Source organism: Rhodnius prolixus, unplaced genomic scaffold (genome assembly GCF_049639745.1).
Source record: "Rhodnius prolixus isolate KJV_2025 unplaced genomic scaffold, Rpr scaffold_13, whole genome shotgun sequence".
Classification (NCBI taxonomy): Eukaryota; Metazoa; Arthropoda; class Insecta; order Hemiptera; family Reduviidae; genus Rhodnius; species Rhodnius prolixus.
The window spans coordinates 6,675,426-6,692,722 of record NW_027411583.1 but is presented as its reverse complement, the minus strand read 5'-3'; the positions used below and the strand labels follow the sequence as shown (position 1 = coordinate 6,692,722).

The 17,297-nt window shown below is 30.6% G+C and overlaps 1 protein-coding gene across 2 annotated transcripts; it reads right to left on the bottom strand.

Annotated features, from left to right (window-relative positions):
- Positions 1 to 1,173: 1,173 nt before the first annotated feature.
- Positions 1,174 to 16,138, bottom strand: LOC141448024 (sorting nexin-29-like). Of its 2 annotated transcripts, none has more exons than XM_074116045.1 (13): positions 15,651 to 16,138; positions 15,053 to 15,336; positions 14,210 to 14,338; positions 13,263 to 13,411; positions 13,045 to 13,175; positions 11,903 to 12,014; positions 11,745 to 11,799; positions 10,369 to 10,537; positions 9,381 to 9,495; positions 9,088 to 9,303; positions 8,369 to 8,509; positions 8,123 to 8,262; positions 1,174 to 5,622 (listed from the first exon to the last, which is right to left on the bottom strand). In XM_074116045.1, the coding sequence occupies exons 1-13, from the start codon at positions 15,866 to 15,868 to the stop codon at positions 5,532 to 5,534; spliced, it is 1,950 nt and encodes a 649-aa protein (XP_073972146.1). In that variant the 5' UTR covers positions 15,869 to 16,138; the 3' UTR covers positions 1,174 to 5,531. The 2 variants fall into 2 exon arrangements, with proteins under 2 accessions (XP_073972146.1, XP_073972147.1); XM_074116046.1 differs by having other exon boundaries at positions 10,369 to 10,528.
- Positions 16,139 to 17,297: the final 1,159 nt, after the last annotated feature.

Genomic DNA, 17,297 nt, shown 5'->3' with positions numbered 1-17,297 from the left:
AGACCAGAGAAGGCACAACAAATCTTTTCGGTCATACAGCAGATTACGCCTTCAACAAATGTTAAAAAAGAAAGAAGAGAAGCTAGTCAGCGAACGTATCTCGTTCCAGAACTTCCCTTAATTTCAAAATTTTCTACAAAAATTATTTAAATAAAAACCATAACTATGAGAAATGTAATCTTGGTACAAATTTTTGAGAAAATAAAGAGTCACTTTCAAGAATCACTGTATATTTTAATAAATTGTATTAGCAAGGAAGGAAAATTTTGGTTTGTACGTTACTTTAACGTGTTCTTTCTGAAATACTCAACATCTTCAAAATCAACATCTAAAAATAGAATGAGTCGGAAATCCAAGTTTTACCACTTCCAAAACCACCTTCAAACGGATTATCACATCAGGATTTGATGGTAGAACATTATCATCACTGAAGTCTAGGAGAAAAAACGTCATTACACAAATTTCTTAAATCCCGAAGATTCTATTTTATATAAATGCACATATGATATTGAATATCCAGTGATGGGATAAATTGACTTGTTTTTGTTAGCCAAGATTTTTAGCGAAGATGCTTACCTATTTAGAATAAATACTTTGAAAAAGCATTTGTTTAGTTGTGTTACATAATTCTAAAACATACCATCTGAAACTTGCTAATTTTTCCTTCTGACCTCATATATCTATTTTATTACGGTAGATTCATAACAAAGTACAATAAATTAAATTGAAAATAATAATAATAATAATAGTAATAATAATAATAATGATGAAATTAGAGAACTATTTTTTCAGTAAATATTTTCATACGAAAATACTAAGCAGATGAGAACAGCTTTAATGAAGAGATCTGAATTAATAAATATTCGCACATATAGTACATACATCTAATCACACAATTAATTACACACGTACTTCTGAGATAATTATATCTAAAAGTGATAAATTTAAATAATACTCAATTACGATTTACAGTTAGGTAGTAACATTTTTTGTTTCTTTTTTCTTTATAAAAATTTTCAGCATTTTTCATGGAAAGTAATTAATTGTCAGGAAAAAAGTGAAATTTATAAAGAATTGCACACAAAATAGTGTTACTGCCCTCAAAAAATAAGTTTTAAAATTTAGATCTCCTAAAAAGAACGGCAAGGACAACGTGAAATCAATGAACAGCTATGACTGAATATCATTATATATTTTTGTTTAGTGAGAGATTATCATTTTTAAGCATCAGATTCATTTTCGATAAGTGAATGAATCTAAAAACTGTATATGCTTTGTTGAGCTTATATGTAACATTAAGGGATGTTATAACTAATTTACAGCTTAAAAATATCTTTTATTCTTCTGTAAAGCACACCAAATAAAGCGATTGAAGTAGGCAACCTTGATAACATAGTTTTTCTTCTAGGAACATTCCTATTAAATTATTAAAAATTTCCAGGAAAATGAGAGTGAATACTGCTGGAATTTGATCAATCAGGAGTCATAAATATGATCATAAATTGTACAAGATTAAAAACATAAACTATATATGTTCTGAGTCTATGTATTCTATGTTTATGTATCAGTGATTCGTTAAGCAGAAATTGAATTTCTCTACAAAAGTCATGCTCCAGTTTTCATTAATAATGTCATGCCAAAAACGAAGTTTGTGCTGAAACTACTGATAACTGCGTCGAGCACTGCAAATGGAATTAAGCCTTGTGAATTATCATAGATGGGGGAGAATATGCCCTACAATTTTAAAATTGTAGACGGTGGGTATACGCTTCTTGTGGTACATAGGAAAAGAGGTGAGTACTCACACAGAAAACGTAAGGGAAATACAGGGAAAGCAGAATTTTTCATTTGATAAACAGTGCCATTCTTCAAGTTAAAGTACGAGGAAGTAAGAAGATAAGTCTAATTTAAACTAGAACCGTTTCCACCTAAACAAACAACCTGTACTAAACGCACATTTACATTACTGGAACTGAGAAGAGTTCATATAAATCACCAACCAGACAAAGTTCAATGAAAGAGCTTTTGGAGAAGCTAGGTAATAATGTCGTGCTTCGTAGGCTGCATAACATGGCAACGAGTAGTTGGACAAGCTAGTTAATATGCAGCTCATATAACAATCGCAATCACAGAAGGCAACAAAAATGAACAATAGGCGCATAGAAGCTTTTAGAGAAGTCCAGAATGAGAGAGCAAGTCGTACTTCTAAGAGAAAGACTCTTTCAAACCTCCATGAAGGAATATAGTAGAGCATCTCCTCAGGAGAACCCAGGTCGTGACAACCTGCAAAGAAGTATGTAAATGCAGACTCCCCCTTTTTGAACTTTATGCAAAGAAGGATAGTCTGAGTAAATATCATCAATAATTTGGCTTTACCTAGATTGGAAGTAATAATAAATTAAATATAACCAAAAAGTAGAGCCTTTCCACAAAAATTTTCTTTCATTCCTAGACGATAAGTTTAAGTTTAAGGATAAGTTTCTAATATTTTCCACCTAAAGCACAATAATTGTTCATATGCTTACTTTATCCTCTAAAAAGTAATTTTAGAGCTGGCATTAAATATATGTTTTATGATCCAACGTGAAAATATTGTCTACTCTCAATGCATAAAATTATCCGAAAATTAATTTGAATTTTGATATAAAAATCAAAACTATTCACAGCCACATATAAAACTAGAGTTCTCTTTTTTGCAAAGAATTTTTCAATTTAAATTTCGTTTTTAATTAATAAAATTTTTCATAAAATAATTTATTATATCAATCAAAATTAATAATGAAGTTTATATGTTTAAATAATCTGAACTGTAGGTATAATATAAATGTATAGATCAAATAAATTTCTTTATACAATTGTTTATAATTTCTAATGTAATCACATATACAATATGGACGTTAGATTATTATAATTTATAAAATGCACTTTATTCTTTATACAATATGTATATATGTTTTATAAATAATTTAAAAATAAAAATAATGAAAATGATTGATTTATAAAAAGAAAGTTACTTACATGGATTTGATTAATGTAATAGTACAAGTTTCTGCTTAGTCAACAGTTGCCTGTAAAGAAGCTCAGATGGATTCTCTTGTCAGAAACAAAAGCGACCTAAGAAGGTTGCAAAAATGTCCAACGCTAGTCTAAATCAAGAAAAACAACTCCTCGTAAGCGAAAAATGAAAATAATTTCACCTAAGTGTTTACGGCACCACCAGATACATATTTTGTAAGAAGAATTTAGCATATTACAAGTATTATACTCTATAAAATTAGTTGAAACGAGCTTTACGCTATGTAGAAGTAGTATTATATAAAGAAATTACTTGAGTATAATAAAAGTTAGTGCGTTTTCTTACTTATCTCTCCCCAAAATTGTACTCAATAAATCCCATTTTACTTTCATCTTCAGAAATTGAAGTTCTTGGCAATTTAAAACATGATCGAGTTGAATCTAAAAATTCGGGCTATTTTGCATCACTTGTGCAAGAAGACAAAATCGCAATAAACACCTTTTCCAATTTAATGAAGTATAAGGGAAATACTTTGTTCTTTGATGGGCCTCTCAGGCATTAAAATTAAGAGAAGATGAGGAGTGAAGCTAGGAAAGTAGCTAGGACCAGGTTGTCCTCTAATCTTATAATGGCAGTAATAGAAAGGTTGCACCAGCACCATTTTCAGATGAAATAAACGTGTTCAACTAAACACCAGAAATGGCTTCCAGAAGCAATCCACATCTTAGCAAGACTCCGCATGCCAACTTGGATATCTGTACAAATGATTCTTCCAAACCAAAGAATTTTAATGTAAAGTGAAAGATGCACAGACCAAAACTATAGAGATGTGGCAATTGTTGAAAACAAAGTAGCTTATACTTTTACATTATCATTACAACTTACCTGTAATTATTTACAAATACGCATTCCAGTGTTTCTGTTTTTAACATACCGACACACAAATTCCGACTAGTTAATTGTTTACAGAGGTGTCCCAGTGTGTGTGTTTTCCATTTTTTTTTGTTCTGTTAACCCAAAACGGGCGATTTAACATTATAAATATATATATATTTATATTAAATAATATTTTCTTAAAATTTTTAATAATATACATTTAACTATTGCAACAAAACTTGAACATAAAATATCACATTTTATTTTTGGTCCATTGTAACAAATCAAAATAGAAACTGAATAAAACACAAATGTTTTTGTCCTTAGTTTCAAGTATGTGCGTAAAGTCTCTTAATTTATTTTTGGCTTTTTAATCATACAAACATCTAAAAAAGAATATCATTTTATGACTATTTTGTCCATTAAAATCAAACCATGAAGTCCTTAGCGTGTACGCAGAAAAAATAGTCATAAAATAAATAATATATTATGTCATATCATGTTTTCATTTTAATTATTATTACTTCGTGAGGGAGATTACAATTTCAATGCATCTTGCGAGATCTGCTCTTTAATATTATATTGAATACTGACTTCCTTTTTTTCTTTTTTTTTAGAAGGATCCGTTATCAGATTGCACTAGGTTGTGTAAGCAGTGATTGGCTGTTTAAGTTTTAACAAACCGTTAATGACACGGCATTAATATCAAAAATTAGTCTGACAGTAATTGGCTGTCTTCTAATAACGTACGTTAATTCTAAATATATTTATTTGTATTAGCATTGAATTTGTATCAAACGAATTAAAAAAGTCCGTACAGTATGCAAAGGTAACTCAAGATGCAATCTCGAGTGTCCACTTAATACATTCCGTAAAATTCTAGATGTAATTGCTATTGTTTGTTCTGATACGGCAGATATGTTAATTTAATGAGGACAAGTTCAAAATATAGAAATATTTTTTTTTTTAACACCCAATTTAAATTATTATTTTTATTCCATTTTTTACCAAAATACCATCAAAAACAAAACATAAACTCTTCAAAATGTCATTTGAAGCGCATTGAAAACTATATTCACTAAAATCAAAAATGAAATTCATTTTAATAAATGAGAACTTTAAGCACATACTGAATTTTTAAAAGCAGATTTTAACAGTAAGTAATAAGAAATTACTAAACAAAATGAAATTATTTATATACAAGATTTCTGTGAGCAGTAAGTATTTTGAAATATTTACAACAAACATATCTTACAATGATGATATTACAAGTCGAACGGTATTTGTATTGTCAAATAATGTTTATTTAAAGATTTGTTCTTATAATAATATTTTTTTTTAAAACAAATTTTACTATTTTTTAGTCTAGTCAAATTACTTTTAAAACTAAGCAGATCTATCTTATCATCTAATATACTAAGACTACAAATATTCCTGGAAGAAAAAGCGAAGAAAAAAATATTTTTCTGGCACGGTTAAATACTTTTTCAACTTAACATACTTACTGCCCTAACTACGTAATTAAAGCTTTAATAAAATAAAATTAAAAAAAAATCATTAATGCCTTATTTTGTGATATCATATTGGTAAATTAAAAAATGAAAAGGAATGTGACTTGAACTCACATACACGTTCTGTATCAGAGCCCTGAATATTGTGGTGCGTTGGGCGGTCTCGGAAATGATGGGCGAGGATTCTGTCTCTGTTGTACTGGTGAATTATTTGGTTCACTGAAAATAAAATAAACATTATCAACAAATATTAAATGATTGATAGATAACATTAGACAATAACCAAGCATTTAACAGCTCTAGTTTGCTGCAAAAAAATAAATAAATAAAATAAATAACAATAATAAAAAACTAGGGAAGGGATTAGCTATGAGGTTAGCATAGTGGACTCCCACGCGGAGGTCCCGGGTTCGAATCCAGCTGCTGACCCTTAGATTTTCTCTTCCTAGGAGCTTCTTACAGCTCACTGTCCGGTGATGGACAGTGTTGTCTGTAACGAGAGAACACTGTCCGGAGGCCGGCAGTGCACTGGAAAAAGCTCCGGGCGCCAATAATCTTAGATGTTGACGCGCCTTAAATAAATAAATAACAATAAAATAAAGTTTTTTACATAATCTTGAAAAATCAGAAGCTAGATCAACCAAAAGACCGTGCTTTTATAAGGCATGTGGTTGGAGCGAGAGTAGATGGTAGCACAGATACTGATATACACAATATTAAACGCAACAATAACCTAATTTTTTTGTGAATAAATTAAAGAAGAGTTCGCAAGAGTTTATAGACAGTGGAATCTAGCTTTAAAAGTAAGTCTCTTTGATGAGTTGCAGTTAGCGAAACAATCCAAGGATGAAATGATCTGGCTTTTTTTTAAAAATCTTTGTCTCCCTGCAGCAGACCAGACCCATCCAACTTTACAAATTACTAATATTCTCAAGATGTTATCTCAAAATATTCTAAAAACTCGCGTATATGTCTCACACTCATACAAACAGTTTGTAAACGTACATTTCACTGAAATGTAACCTCGCAGGTGAGCCTAACTTAACTCTTCTCCGAGAATAGCTTTATAACGAACTTTTAATAATAATATTTTGTATTAATATAGAAATATGATAATAGATAAAGATATAAATCTATAAGTGTGGAATGTATATAGAAAGGTTTACTAAAAATCCAAGGAGTTATTTTTGAGAAAGTGAAGAACTTATTAAGTAAAGTGGTTTCTTCAATCTTGATGCTAGCAATTCATTTAATTCTTCTTAACCAGTGTAAACAAGAGATAGGGTCGAATATTACAGAAAAATGCCACTTAAAAGGAATTCTACCTATCACTTTTCCCAGAAGTAATTTTCCTTAAAAAATAAGCCAAAAAAAGTTTTAGATTTACATGTTCATAATCACTGCACGAAGCTTAGATATAATGGTAGACACAATTTTCGAAAATTCTCGAAAAAATAATTTATTAGGTTGCATTTCCGATCAGCAGTTTTTCTTTGTTTAAATTTCTTTATCTGCATTTTGACTCTTATTATTATATACAGGTTGCAAGCTAGTAAAATATACGAAAGTAGTACAGTAATTTCTATAAAAAAAATTTGATCCTAAACATCTAATGAAACCTTTGGTCGACTACAACATAGCAATAAATTTGACTTTTTCGCCACTTCTCCATATGAGAATGACCTAACCTTAATGTTATCCATTAAGTTTAATTTAAATGAATGAAATATCAAAATTGTAGGATGTCTCTTTAACTGTCGTATGAGTGGATATCCTCTTAAGTTTGTGAGGCTTCTTGAGAAGAATAAAGTGATTTTTCGACAACATTTTCATAATTTTATTATCTTTTTTAAGGCTAATACAATAAGTTAAATTGAGCCCATACTATAATATGGTCGTGTACCTCTGCATTTATTTAGTGACTCTAACTGACGGTTCCCTCTTAAGTGCCGTATTAGAGCGATATATACGCCGAAAACTTATATACTGATAATGAGTAATTAATGTGCTGCTAAAATTCTATGTTTGAAAAAATATCATACAAGAAGTGCGAATATATTTGTGAATAACGAGGCTTCTCTTTAATGTTTCATTTCATTCAGGTGTACAGTTTTATCTCCTATTTATTATTTGCGAGAATCCAATTCGCAGCTCATGGAATTAGATGAAACAGTAAGAGTGAATCTGAGGCACGGTATTTCTGTATTTTCATTTTGAATTTGTTAAAATAGATCTTTGTTATTAAATTTGGTTAAACATGAATCGGTTGTAACGCAATAAGTTTGATTTTTTTTTTCATTGGAACCTCTACAGTGCCGAGATTCAGTTATCTTAACGTCAGAACTCTGACCAGAGGTTGTCACCGAGTGCTAAGCTAACAAGCACTATATTACTTTTTTTTTATAAACGTTAAAAAGAGCCAAGATATTATTGTTTGGATATCTGAATGAATAACCGACTTCGTAAAATTAAATCAGGCTTAAGGGGCTGACAAATAATAGCTGATCCATCAGCGAATAAATTTAGAGATAATGCGCTGAGTAAAATAAATAAAAGGAATTTTTGGAAATAAAACTGTGCAAAAATTTATCACTTTTTTAATAATAAAAGTCAAAAGTCTTTTTGAAAAACTAAAAATAAATGCTACAACAAAATAAAATAAAGATAAAAAAAAGACACATTTGATTCTGTCAATAAAATTAAGAGATCTTTTTCTTACCCAAAAAATGGTATGATAGAGGTAAGGATGGTTTTATTTGGAGCACTAGACAAGGGTGTATTATTGGCGACAATGTGGTTTAACAGACGACGTAAATAATGTTGCAACTTTAATCTTCGTTCTTCCACAAATTTTGTATCCTGAAAAATGTATAATGATATTTTATACTTAAATTGATAAAATATATGAAAAATATCTCTTTTTCCAATCCGAATTATTTAAAATCAGAATAAATATTTTTCTTACCTTATTTCCAATAGTTTTCTTTGGAGGAAACTGAAATGCTGAAATTACTGGATACTGTTTCTTGGTTTGCTTATGAAGAATGTAAAACTGGGAATATCTTCTATATACATTCCACTCTTCATTTGCAATCCTAATATGCACCTGATATAGAGAGAAAAAATATGTATTATTTGACTAAATGTTGAAATTACGAGTAATTCACAAATTTTTTGCCACATTACAGATAACATCGTTTAGCTTTCAGCAGGGCCATTTTTTGAATACTTGAAGTACAATTCTATTTATTTACCCTAGCTATTTTATACTCAGCTTAATTACTTTGATTTTACAATACTTATAATCCAAATCTATTCCCAGGAAGAACTGAATAAGACGCTTTAGTCACGCCTACCACGAGTTCTGCTGCAGAGGACGCACGAACACAATAAACTGTTTAGGTTTTTGTTTCATTTTCTAAATCTGAATCTAGAGCTTTGTAATGGGTGTAATAGTGAAAGCACAGCGCGAAAAAAAACAATTCATTTCTAAAAAGACCTTTTCATTAAAAAATGAATTACTAGAACTTTTTGTTAGGCCTGAATTAAAAACGTTCAACTCCTCCATCTTGAATCAAACATTCGTGTTCCACAAGATACCAAGTTAGCAAGATGGAAGAACAGTGTACACCATTATTAATTCTAAAACTTCTACTAACTTTAAAAAGAACAAAATAAAATAACCTGGTAAACATGATGCTGTTTTGGAGGACCAGTAAGAAATACAGACGGTACCCACAAGCTGATAATCTGCGTACTGACGTCAATTTCTGTAGGACCTAATGGTCCCCGAAGCGCTTCTAACTCTAAATACAATCTTCTAATTACACTTTCTTTTGCAATCAAATTTCTTTGTAAACGATCATTAAGTTCCATTAACTCCCCATGCATTTCGGCTACCTACAAGAATATAAACAACTTTTATTGAAGCCTTCAAATTGGTATTATTATATATAACTTATTACTTAAATACCAACCTGTACAAGTTTTTGCTGGAACAATTCTTCACCTTCAAATTCTTGGCCGTCTTGTTTTAACATTTGTACAGCACTTACATATTTACGCAATTGATGTTTCAGAAGTTCATTTTCTCTGTAAGAACAAATAACAAATATAATAATTAATAAAGAAAGTTATTTTTATAACAAAACAATTAGAAATGCAAATAAAATTTTTTAATTAGCACGATTAGGTGCTTTAGTCGAAGACGGATAGCCAACGTATTTAACTATTAATTTCTTACATTCACACGGTAAATAAAATTTAAGTTCTAGTTCGGTACCCACCCAGAACTAGAATACCATGTTAGCTTTGTAGTTTTCACCTCTAATCGTTCAGGTACTTTCGTTTCTGACAGTAACTAGATAAATGGAAGTCAAATTCTTAATACGAACCTAATGAAATCAATTGATGGAAATTCGAATTTAAGAATAGTGCTGTTCTCTTACGTAAAATTTAAGGGATTCACTCATGTTGCCCTTCTTTGAGTTTTGAAAATTGTATTTTAGTTTCCTAGCCAAATGTTCCAGAACGGATGTGTCCTCAATCTGTTATTTATATGACAGATTTGCTAAGAGCTAAGAAATATGACATGTTTGGAGGAGGTTACACTCTGCTACATTTGCAATCAGGTGATTCTATTGTTTAAGATTTTAATTCAAACTTTCTTATGTGGTGCACCTCATTTCAAGTAATTTATGAAAGCACAAATTCGAGTCGAAAAGTTAAACTAAAAAAGAAACACTGAGGTGTCAAACCCTACACCCAAAATATCAGAATTAAAAGTTAATACAAGATCTATCATTAGGTTTTCTACCAGCTAATCAGTAAATATAATACTATTACAACTTATGAGAGAAGTATTGTACAGAGATTTCATTGGCTGAAATATGTCTTACGAGGTTTAAGCGGGATCCTCTTTTAAGGCAATATGACATTTAATTCATTCTCCCGGTACTTACTTACCTGTTGAGTTCTTGAATTTTAGTTTCCAATTGGTTCTGTTTCTGTTGGTTTTGCTTGGTCAGCTGCATTAATTGTGAATTAAGTAGTTCATTAGACTCTTGAACTTGTTCCAATTTTGTTACAAGTTTATCATATTCCTGTTGTAGATTATCTTTACATTCTACATTTCCTAAACAAAAACAAACTGCTTAAAACATGGTAAGTTTGAAGTATTTCTATGAGAATTGAAGTTCAAAAAACAAAACAAAACTCTTGAATTTTATCGGGACCTTGAATAAACACACCGAATTCTTGTTGAGAGTTATGGCGACCGTGCTCTGTCGGAAACAATATGCCGATATTGGATTAGGCGTTTCAAAAATAATGATTTTGATCTTAAAGAATGCTTAGGAGCAACGAAATTGTTTGAAGATAAAGAATTGGGGGCATTACTTCATGAAGTCTCATGTAAGACGCTAGCTAAACTTACAAGCTCATTAGGAGTTGATCACATAACAGTTTCAAAACGTTTGAAAGCATTAGGAATGATTCAAAAGCAAGTACATTGGGTGTACATTGAGTTGCAGCCGAAAGACATCTTTTAACGCATGAACAGCTGATTCAATGACAGAAAAGTGTTTTTTTTTTTCCATCGTATTGTGACTGGCGATGAAAAGTGGATACAATACTAAAGCTTAAGCGTAGGAGATCGTGAGGTAAGCATGGCGATGCATCAAAAGTCAGCAAAGCCAAATAACCATGAAGATTCAGCATTTGGTGGGATCAGCTGGGCACAATTCACTGGGATCTACCAACTAAAACCGGTACAGCAATCACGTGAGATTGCTATCGGTTACAATTGATGCGTTTGAGCTGAGCATTGAAAGAAAAGCGACCGCTATACGAGCAGAGACACGACAAAATGATGTTGCTACATGACAACGCTTGGCCACATGTTGCACATGCGGTGAAAACCTATGTGGAAACACTCAAATGGACAGTCCTACCCTATCCGACTTACTCACCTGACAATGCCCCTGCTGATTACTACTTGTACCGCTCGATGGCACATGGCCTGGCTGAACTTCCGTACTTCTGAAGATGCTAAAAAATAGGTCGACTTTTGGATTTCCTCAAAAGAAGTATCATTTTTCCAATGTGGAATTCAAAAAGGCTGCCAGAATTATGGGAAAAATAATAGCTAATGGACAATATTTTCAATGAAATTTTTGTACAAATGATAAAAATAAAACATTAATTTTCACAAAAGAAATCACAGCAAGAATTTATTCAAGGTCCCTACGTATACCTCGTCAAGCTATTTTTTGTATTTATTCATTTTATTTCTATGTTCATTAGAAATATATATATATATATATATAAAAAAAAAGCTATACCTATTGGGGAAATATTCTGTTCTATGTTAATATTGCCCATCCCGGGGTCTCCTTCCTAAGAAAAAAGTATTTTTCTTAAGTAATGCAAAATTAATTAACCCTAACTTTTTTTTTTACTAATAAGTGGAAAATAGGTATTCATTAAAAAGTAATAATACCTCAGAAAAGCTTGGGACAGAAAGTGAATCTTCGGATGAATGTGTCTCTTCAGTTACTTGTACAGGCGTTAGTTCTCCAACATTACAATTATTTAATGGCCTCAAGCCAGAGCTGTAACACAGAATTTCAAACATTGATTGTATGTATCCATATAAACAGAGAATTTAATTCTGTAAGGAAGATGTCCATTCCTGAACACTATAGAACGAATCTTTTATTTATCTAACAGTTACATTACAAATGGTATCGTTTATAAAAAAAATAATAATAAAATAAAGTTCTAATTGCATTATTACGTAGATTAGAAAGAATAACAAGGAACACGTATTACTGTGATAAAGGTAAGAACGAATTGCCCGGACAATGTTCATAAGTCCATAGAGGCGAAAAATTTATTTTTTTATTGACTTAAAAAACAAAAACAAAAAAGAATATGTAGATAATTATTTTCAATTATCAGTATCAAAAGAGGAATCAAACTTTGGGGTTGTTCCGAAGTTCTCTGTAATAAATTTACAAAAGGTATTGGATAGGATATTTAAAAAGGATACAACTAAGAATTTTGGTGGTATGCTAATTGAGTTTTTTTTGGGGAGGCCAGCTACTTTTCATAAATTAGGAGCAACAATTAGTGCTAATTTTATATATTGTAAATCCGGAATAGAGAAAAGGTTTACATTTGTCTAACAGTTAATTTAGCATTTTCGAGAATTTGAACTATAGTTCACAATTTCACTCAGACAGGCAGAATATCTCTACTGCTTTCATTTGACTTAGAGATGAGAGTAAAGGGACTCGTGAACTTAAAAACAATTCAATAATTTCTCTCGAAAATTCGCCCAGCTCTCTTTACAATATCGAAGACAATATTTGTAAACAAATAAAGAACGATCAGAATGGGGTACTAGATGCATAAACTTAAGTAACCGACTCATAAAGAGAGTAGACATTACACTGAGAAAATCTAAAATTTAATTCGTATTTTAAGTATATATAAAAATGATACCCTGAAAAAAAAGTATCAAAAGATTACAACCTTCAACCCTGATACGACTGTCCCATCGGAGTTTTTTTTTAATATAAACATAATTCTTAAAATAAATAAAGCATAAAAATAAATCTAATAATCAACAGCTTTTACCTCAAATTAGAATTGGACGAATTGTTGTCAGCTTTGGTTTCTGTGTCACTATTTGACAAATCTAAATCACAAAGGGCACCAGTAGCTTCTTCTGCACATTCAACATCCTCCAAATTCTCACTATCACCGTCCTATTTAAAGAAACACTGTGTTATTAACCTGCACATCTTCTAATTAAATTTTGTAACCTTCACAAAACTAAATAGCACATCTTATACCGCAATTTCTATTTCTGTTGAAGGCGACGAATGAACAAAAGTATTTATTTGACTCTGACTGGGCTGCTTAGGTTTACTTTCTACATCATCGCCGAATGATATAATTTTTGTAACCTTTTTACTCTTCTTACCATCCGTTTTCTTCTTCTCTAAAGAAATTAAATAATACAATTATTAAATCTATAAATAGATAATAAATATAACTTCATTTAAAATAATAAATTTTAAGGAAGTAACAGATAATTAGTTACATAGACAACAAAAGTAAATAACACAAAAAAGATAACTTTTTTCTGTTCGCAGATCAATAGATAAAAGTTCAATTGTAGCTCTAACAATGCTGATTACATATTATCCTCTTGATAATTCCATATCTTGACATTAACTTCCTTTTTTTTCTTCATTGGTAAAAGTTTTGGAAAATTTCGAAAAATATTACGCATCATTGTCACAAAAAGAATAGTGTTATCTCTAAAAAACATAAACCTTAAGACTTTCATTGAGCACATAAGAAATTAGGATATTCATATATCTTCAGATATGCACAAAATTATCCCTCAAGAAATACGTTCCTTGATGAAGCGTTATAAAGCTTCAGACCTCACACTAAGAATTTACAATTTCGACTGGAAGACTGCGACCATAAAAAAAAACTATAAGTTGCTCTAAAGGAAGATATTTCATCAAATCGCTAAACTCTCCTTAGTTCATACATATTATCCTATATCTTACTCAGATTACAAGACTCCACCATTTAAATTAAGTGGTTTTTCTTTCTAAAATATTTGTTTCTCGTAGTCTCCACAGGACTTTTTTAAAAGATGTTATTATGCTAACATTAGAAAGATAACATGAGATCTTAGAATGTAAGTACTAAGTTACTGTGGAACATTCGGGCAACAAACTAATACGAAAAATTGATAAAAATATTAATAAGGTAATCATACCTGGTACTGGAGCTGGATCTTCTAAAACATATTCATTTCTCAACGCACCAGAATGTGCTCCATCAATGATTGAAGACTGATTCAATTCTGGCCTGTCAATACTTAAAGCAAATACAATGGATGATAAACCTGTTAAAATTTAAAACTAAATTAATCATAATAATTTAGAAACTTTAAATGAAATATTAAAAACGTTTTAGAAAAAGACTTTTTCCGAAGATACAATATAATTCAATTGTAAACATAACTGTAGAAATTCTGCCCTTTAAAGAATACTGTTTTAAAAAGCAAAAGTTTTGATAAAAACATGTATTTTTGAAGGAAAGTTATTCACCTATGGTTAAAAAATCCAAAAATGTATGCTGCTTTGCCAATTTAAACACACACAACAAAAAATCTTTAAACGTATGTTGGTTCCCAGAGGACACAATTTCAACTTTTCGAGATAGGACCTTAACACCTTTCTTTTACCAAAGGATACTTTTCCATAACTGAAGAATGATACATTATATCAATTAACTCTGCATAATGTTGTTTTCTCAACAAAATCAAATATTCTGTAATATTCACTTAACACAAATTAAAAGAGAACTCTAGTCCTATAAATGAAGCAACTTATAAATAATATGCTTTGCTATTTGGAATTAAATTTCTTTGACTTATTGTCAATCAGCGTGTTATTTGTATTTATTTGCTACGCATTTAATATGCAGTTGGGTGACCCCATATTTAATACATATGGTGAGAGCTATACCATACATAAAAAACCTCGGCAGAAGCCTAAGCAGAGTTTGTGCATTATTAAAATTTACTCTTACAAATTTTGTAATTGATGCAAATTACCTGCTGCCATATTAGGCAGAATAGAAGCATATTCTTGTGTTCGAACAAACGCCCATTCTTCAAAGAAAGCGGGTAGAGTTGGAGAGATTATGAGGGCAGAAAGATATCTTTCAAGTGAACGTTCATTAATAGCAGATCTAATCCAAGCCCTGGCTCTTCCTCGATCTGTCCATACTTGCCTCAATAATTCATAACGCTCCCGTTCGTGACTCGTAAGAAGGGTTTGAGTAACATCCCAAATTGTATACTTATCACCAGTTCCTAGCACCAATTCTGTCACATGCCTAAACAATTGGAACGAACATATTAAAACTTAGACAAAAAAAAAAATTCTAAGTAGTCTGGAAATAAACTCAAAAATAATTACTATTCATGCGAACTCTCAGCAAGTTACAATTGTATATCTTTAGTTTTTATTAAGCAGAAAATGAATAAATTTTATCCACGAGTTGTCTATCAAAAGATTCTGGACTCTCGGTTTAAAGAAAGTGAAAAGGCAATGTGAAAGCATTTGCAAGTAGGGCACATATCGCAATATCGGAATATAATTATTCAACATCATTATGATAATGAATTGCAAAATTTTTACAATACTTACTTAATTGCAGAATTCTTTTTTTCAATTATTTTCAATCCATGGCTGAGTACTAATTCCAAACTGTTGCACAAAGTGCCCACGAAAAGATCAAGTTCAGTTGCAATTTCTGTCTTACCACCAAAACGAGTTTGACAATTTTTCACTGATGACAGAAGCTGTGATTGTAAATTTTCTCTTTCAGACGCATGAATTTCATTTACATCAATGGAAGGTACCATTTCACAAGAGAATTGTATTTAAGACGGAGTGAACCTATACTGTGTGATTCATCCCCAATGATAATATCGTAAAGTCACGTCATAAAAAAGGCATTAATACATAAAGAAATTATTTTGATTTATTGCATCCACATCCTTAGAGATTAACTATTGAGAAAATAAAATTACAGAACTAATAATAACTTAACTAAAATTTAATTGCAACCTCCACCTGACACAGGTACCTAATGAAAACACCACGGTCACTGAAGCAATTACTGTTCCAACCAGCTGATTTTACAACTTGTAAATAAGATAACATTTTAACACTTATTTACAGTTTCACGTAACCATTATCATAATTTTATGCGTTTATGTAAATGTGAAGTTCAGCTGACTTATGTAAAAAAATCAGTTTCTTAAGCTGTCCCTTAAAAATTAATAATTTAGTACCACACAATTAAATAAATAATATTAAGTATTAAAAACAGAACTTTGATTTTCTAATAAAATGTTTAGTAAAATAATGTAGTCTGTATATTTCTTCTTACCTTTTTTACAGCTCTTTAGTACGTAAGATCCAATCCCAATGTTACACTTATAAATTTATAAAGCCCTTCTAAGAAATACTTATCTATACTCGTTCATGTTTGACCTTTTTTTTTCCACTTTCTAAGCAAACATTGATAACAATTTGAATGGCTAAATGGGAGAAAAATTTGACATTGGCAACTATAGTTTTCCAGTATAATTCAGAAAGTATATCCTAAAAGTATTATTGATTTCATTTTCGACTCTTCTAATTTACTTAAGAAAGTTAATTAAACTGCATACTTCAACAATCCAGAGTCATTCAAATAAAGAAAAAATTATTTAGCTATTTAGTGGAAATTCTTTTTGAAACAGTTACACTCTCTTAAAAAAAAGATTACTCTTTAAAAGAAGCAAGTTTTGCGACCCTTTTCAATTTTCGAAGATTTTCAAGGACAACTGAACATGAAAACTATGTTTTTAGCAGAAATAGATACTCTAGCACAATAGGCTTCAAGAAAACCATGAGACTGTGCGAGTGAAGAGAAGATCTCAAAAACGAAAAGCTTAGAAAGCTCAATCTTAGAATTTCGTGTTGGTCCAATAGCTGTTTCTGTTACTAAGGTTTCAGCCCAACTCAGTCAACAAAGTGTGCCTTTAATTAATATTTTTTAGTTATTGGCGGTTTTCCTGAAATGACTTGTAAATTTATAAATTTCGTATGCTACAGACTTGATAGACACCAATGAATCACATTTATGTGAAGAGAACTGCAAATTAAAGACATTCAGTACTGAATAAAGGCGAAGATCTAGCAAATTATAAAAAAATCCACGCATTTATCCACAAACAATTGTTAATTTGTTGGAGGTTGTATCATCCTGATTAGAAATAATCCACAGAAATGTTTGATATTAAA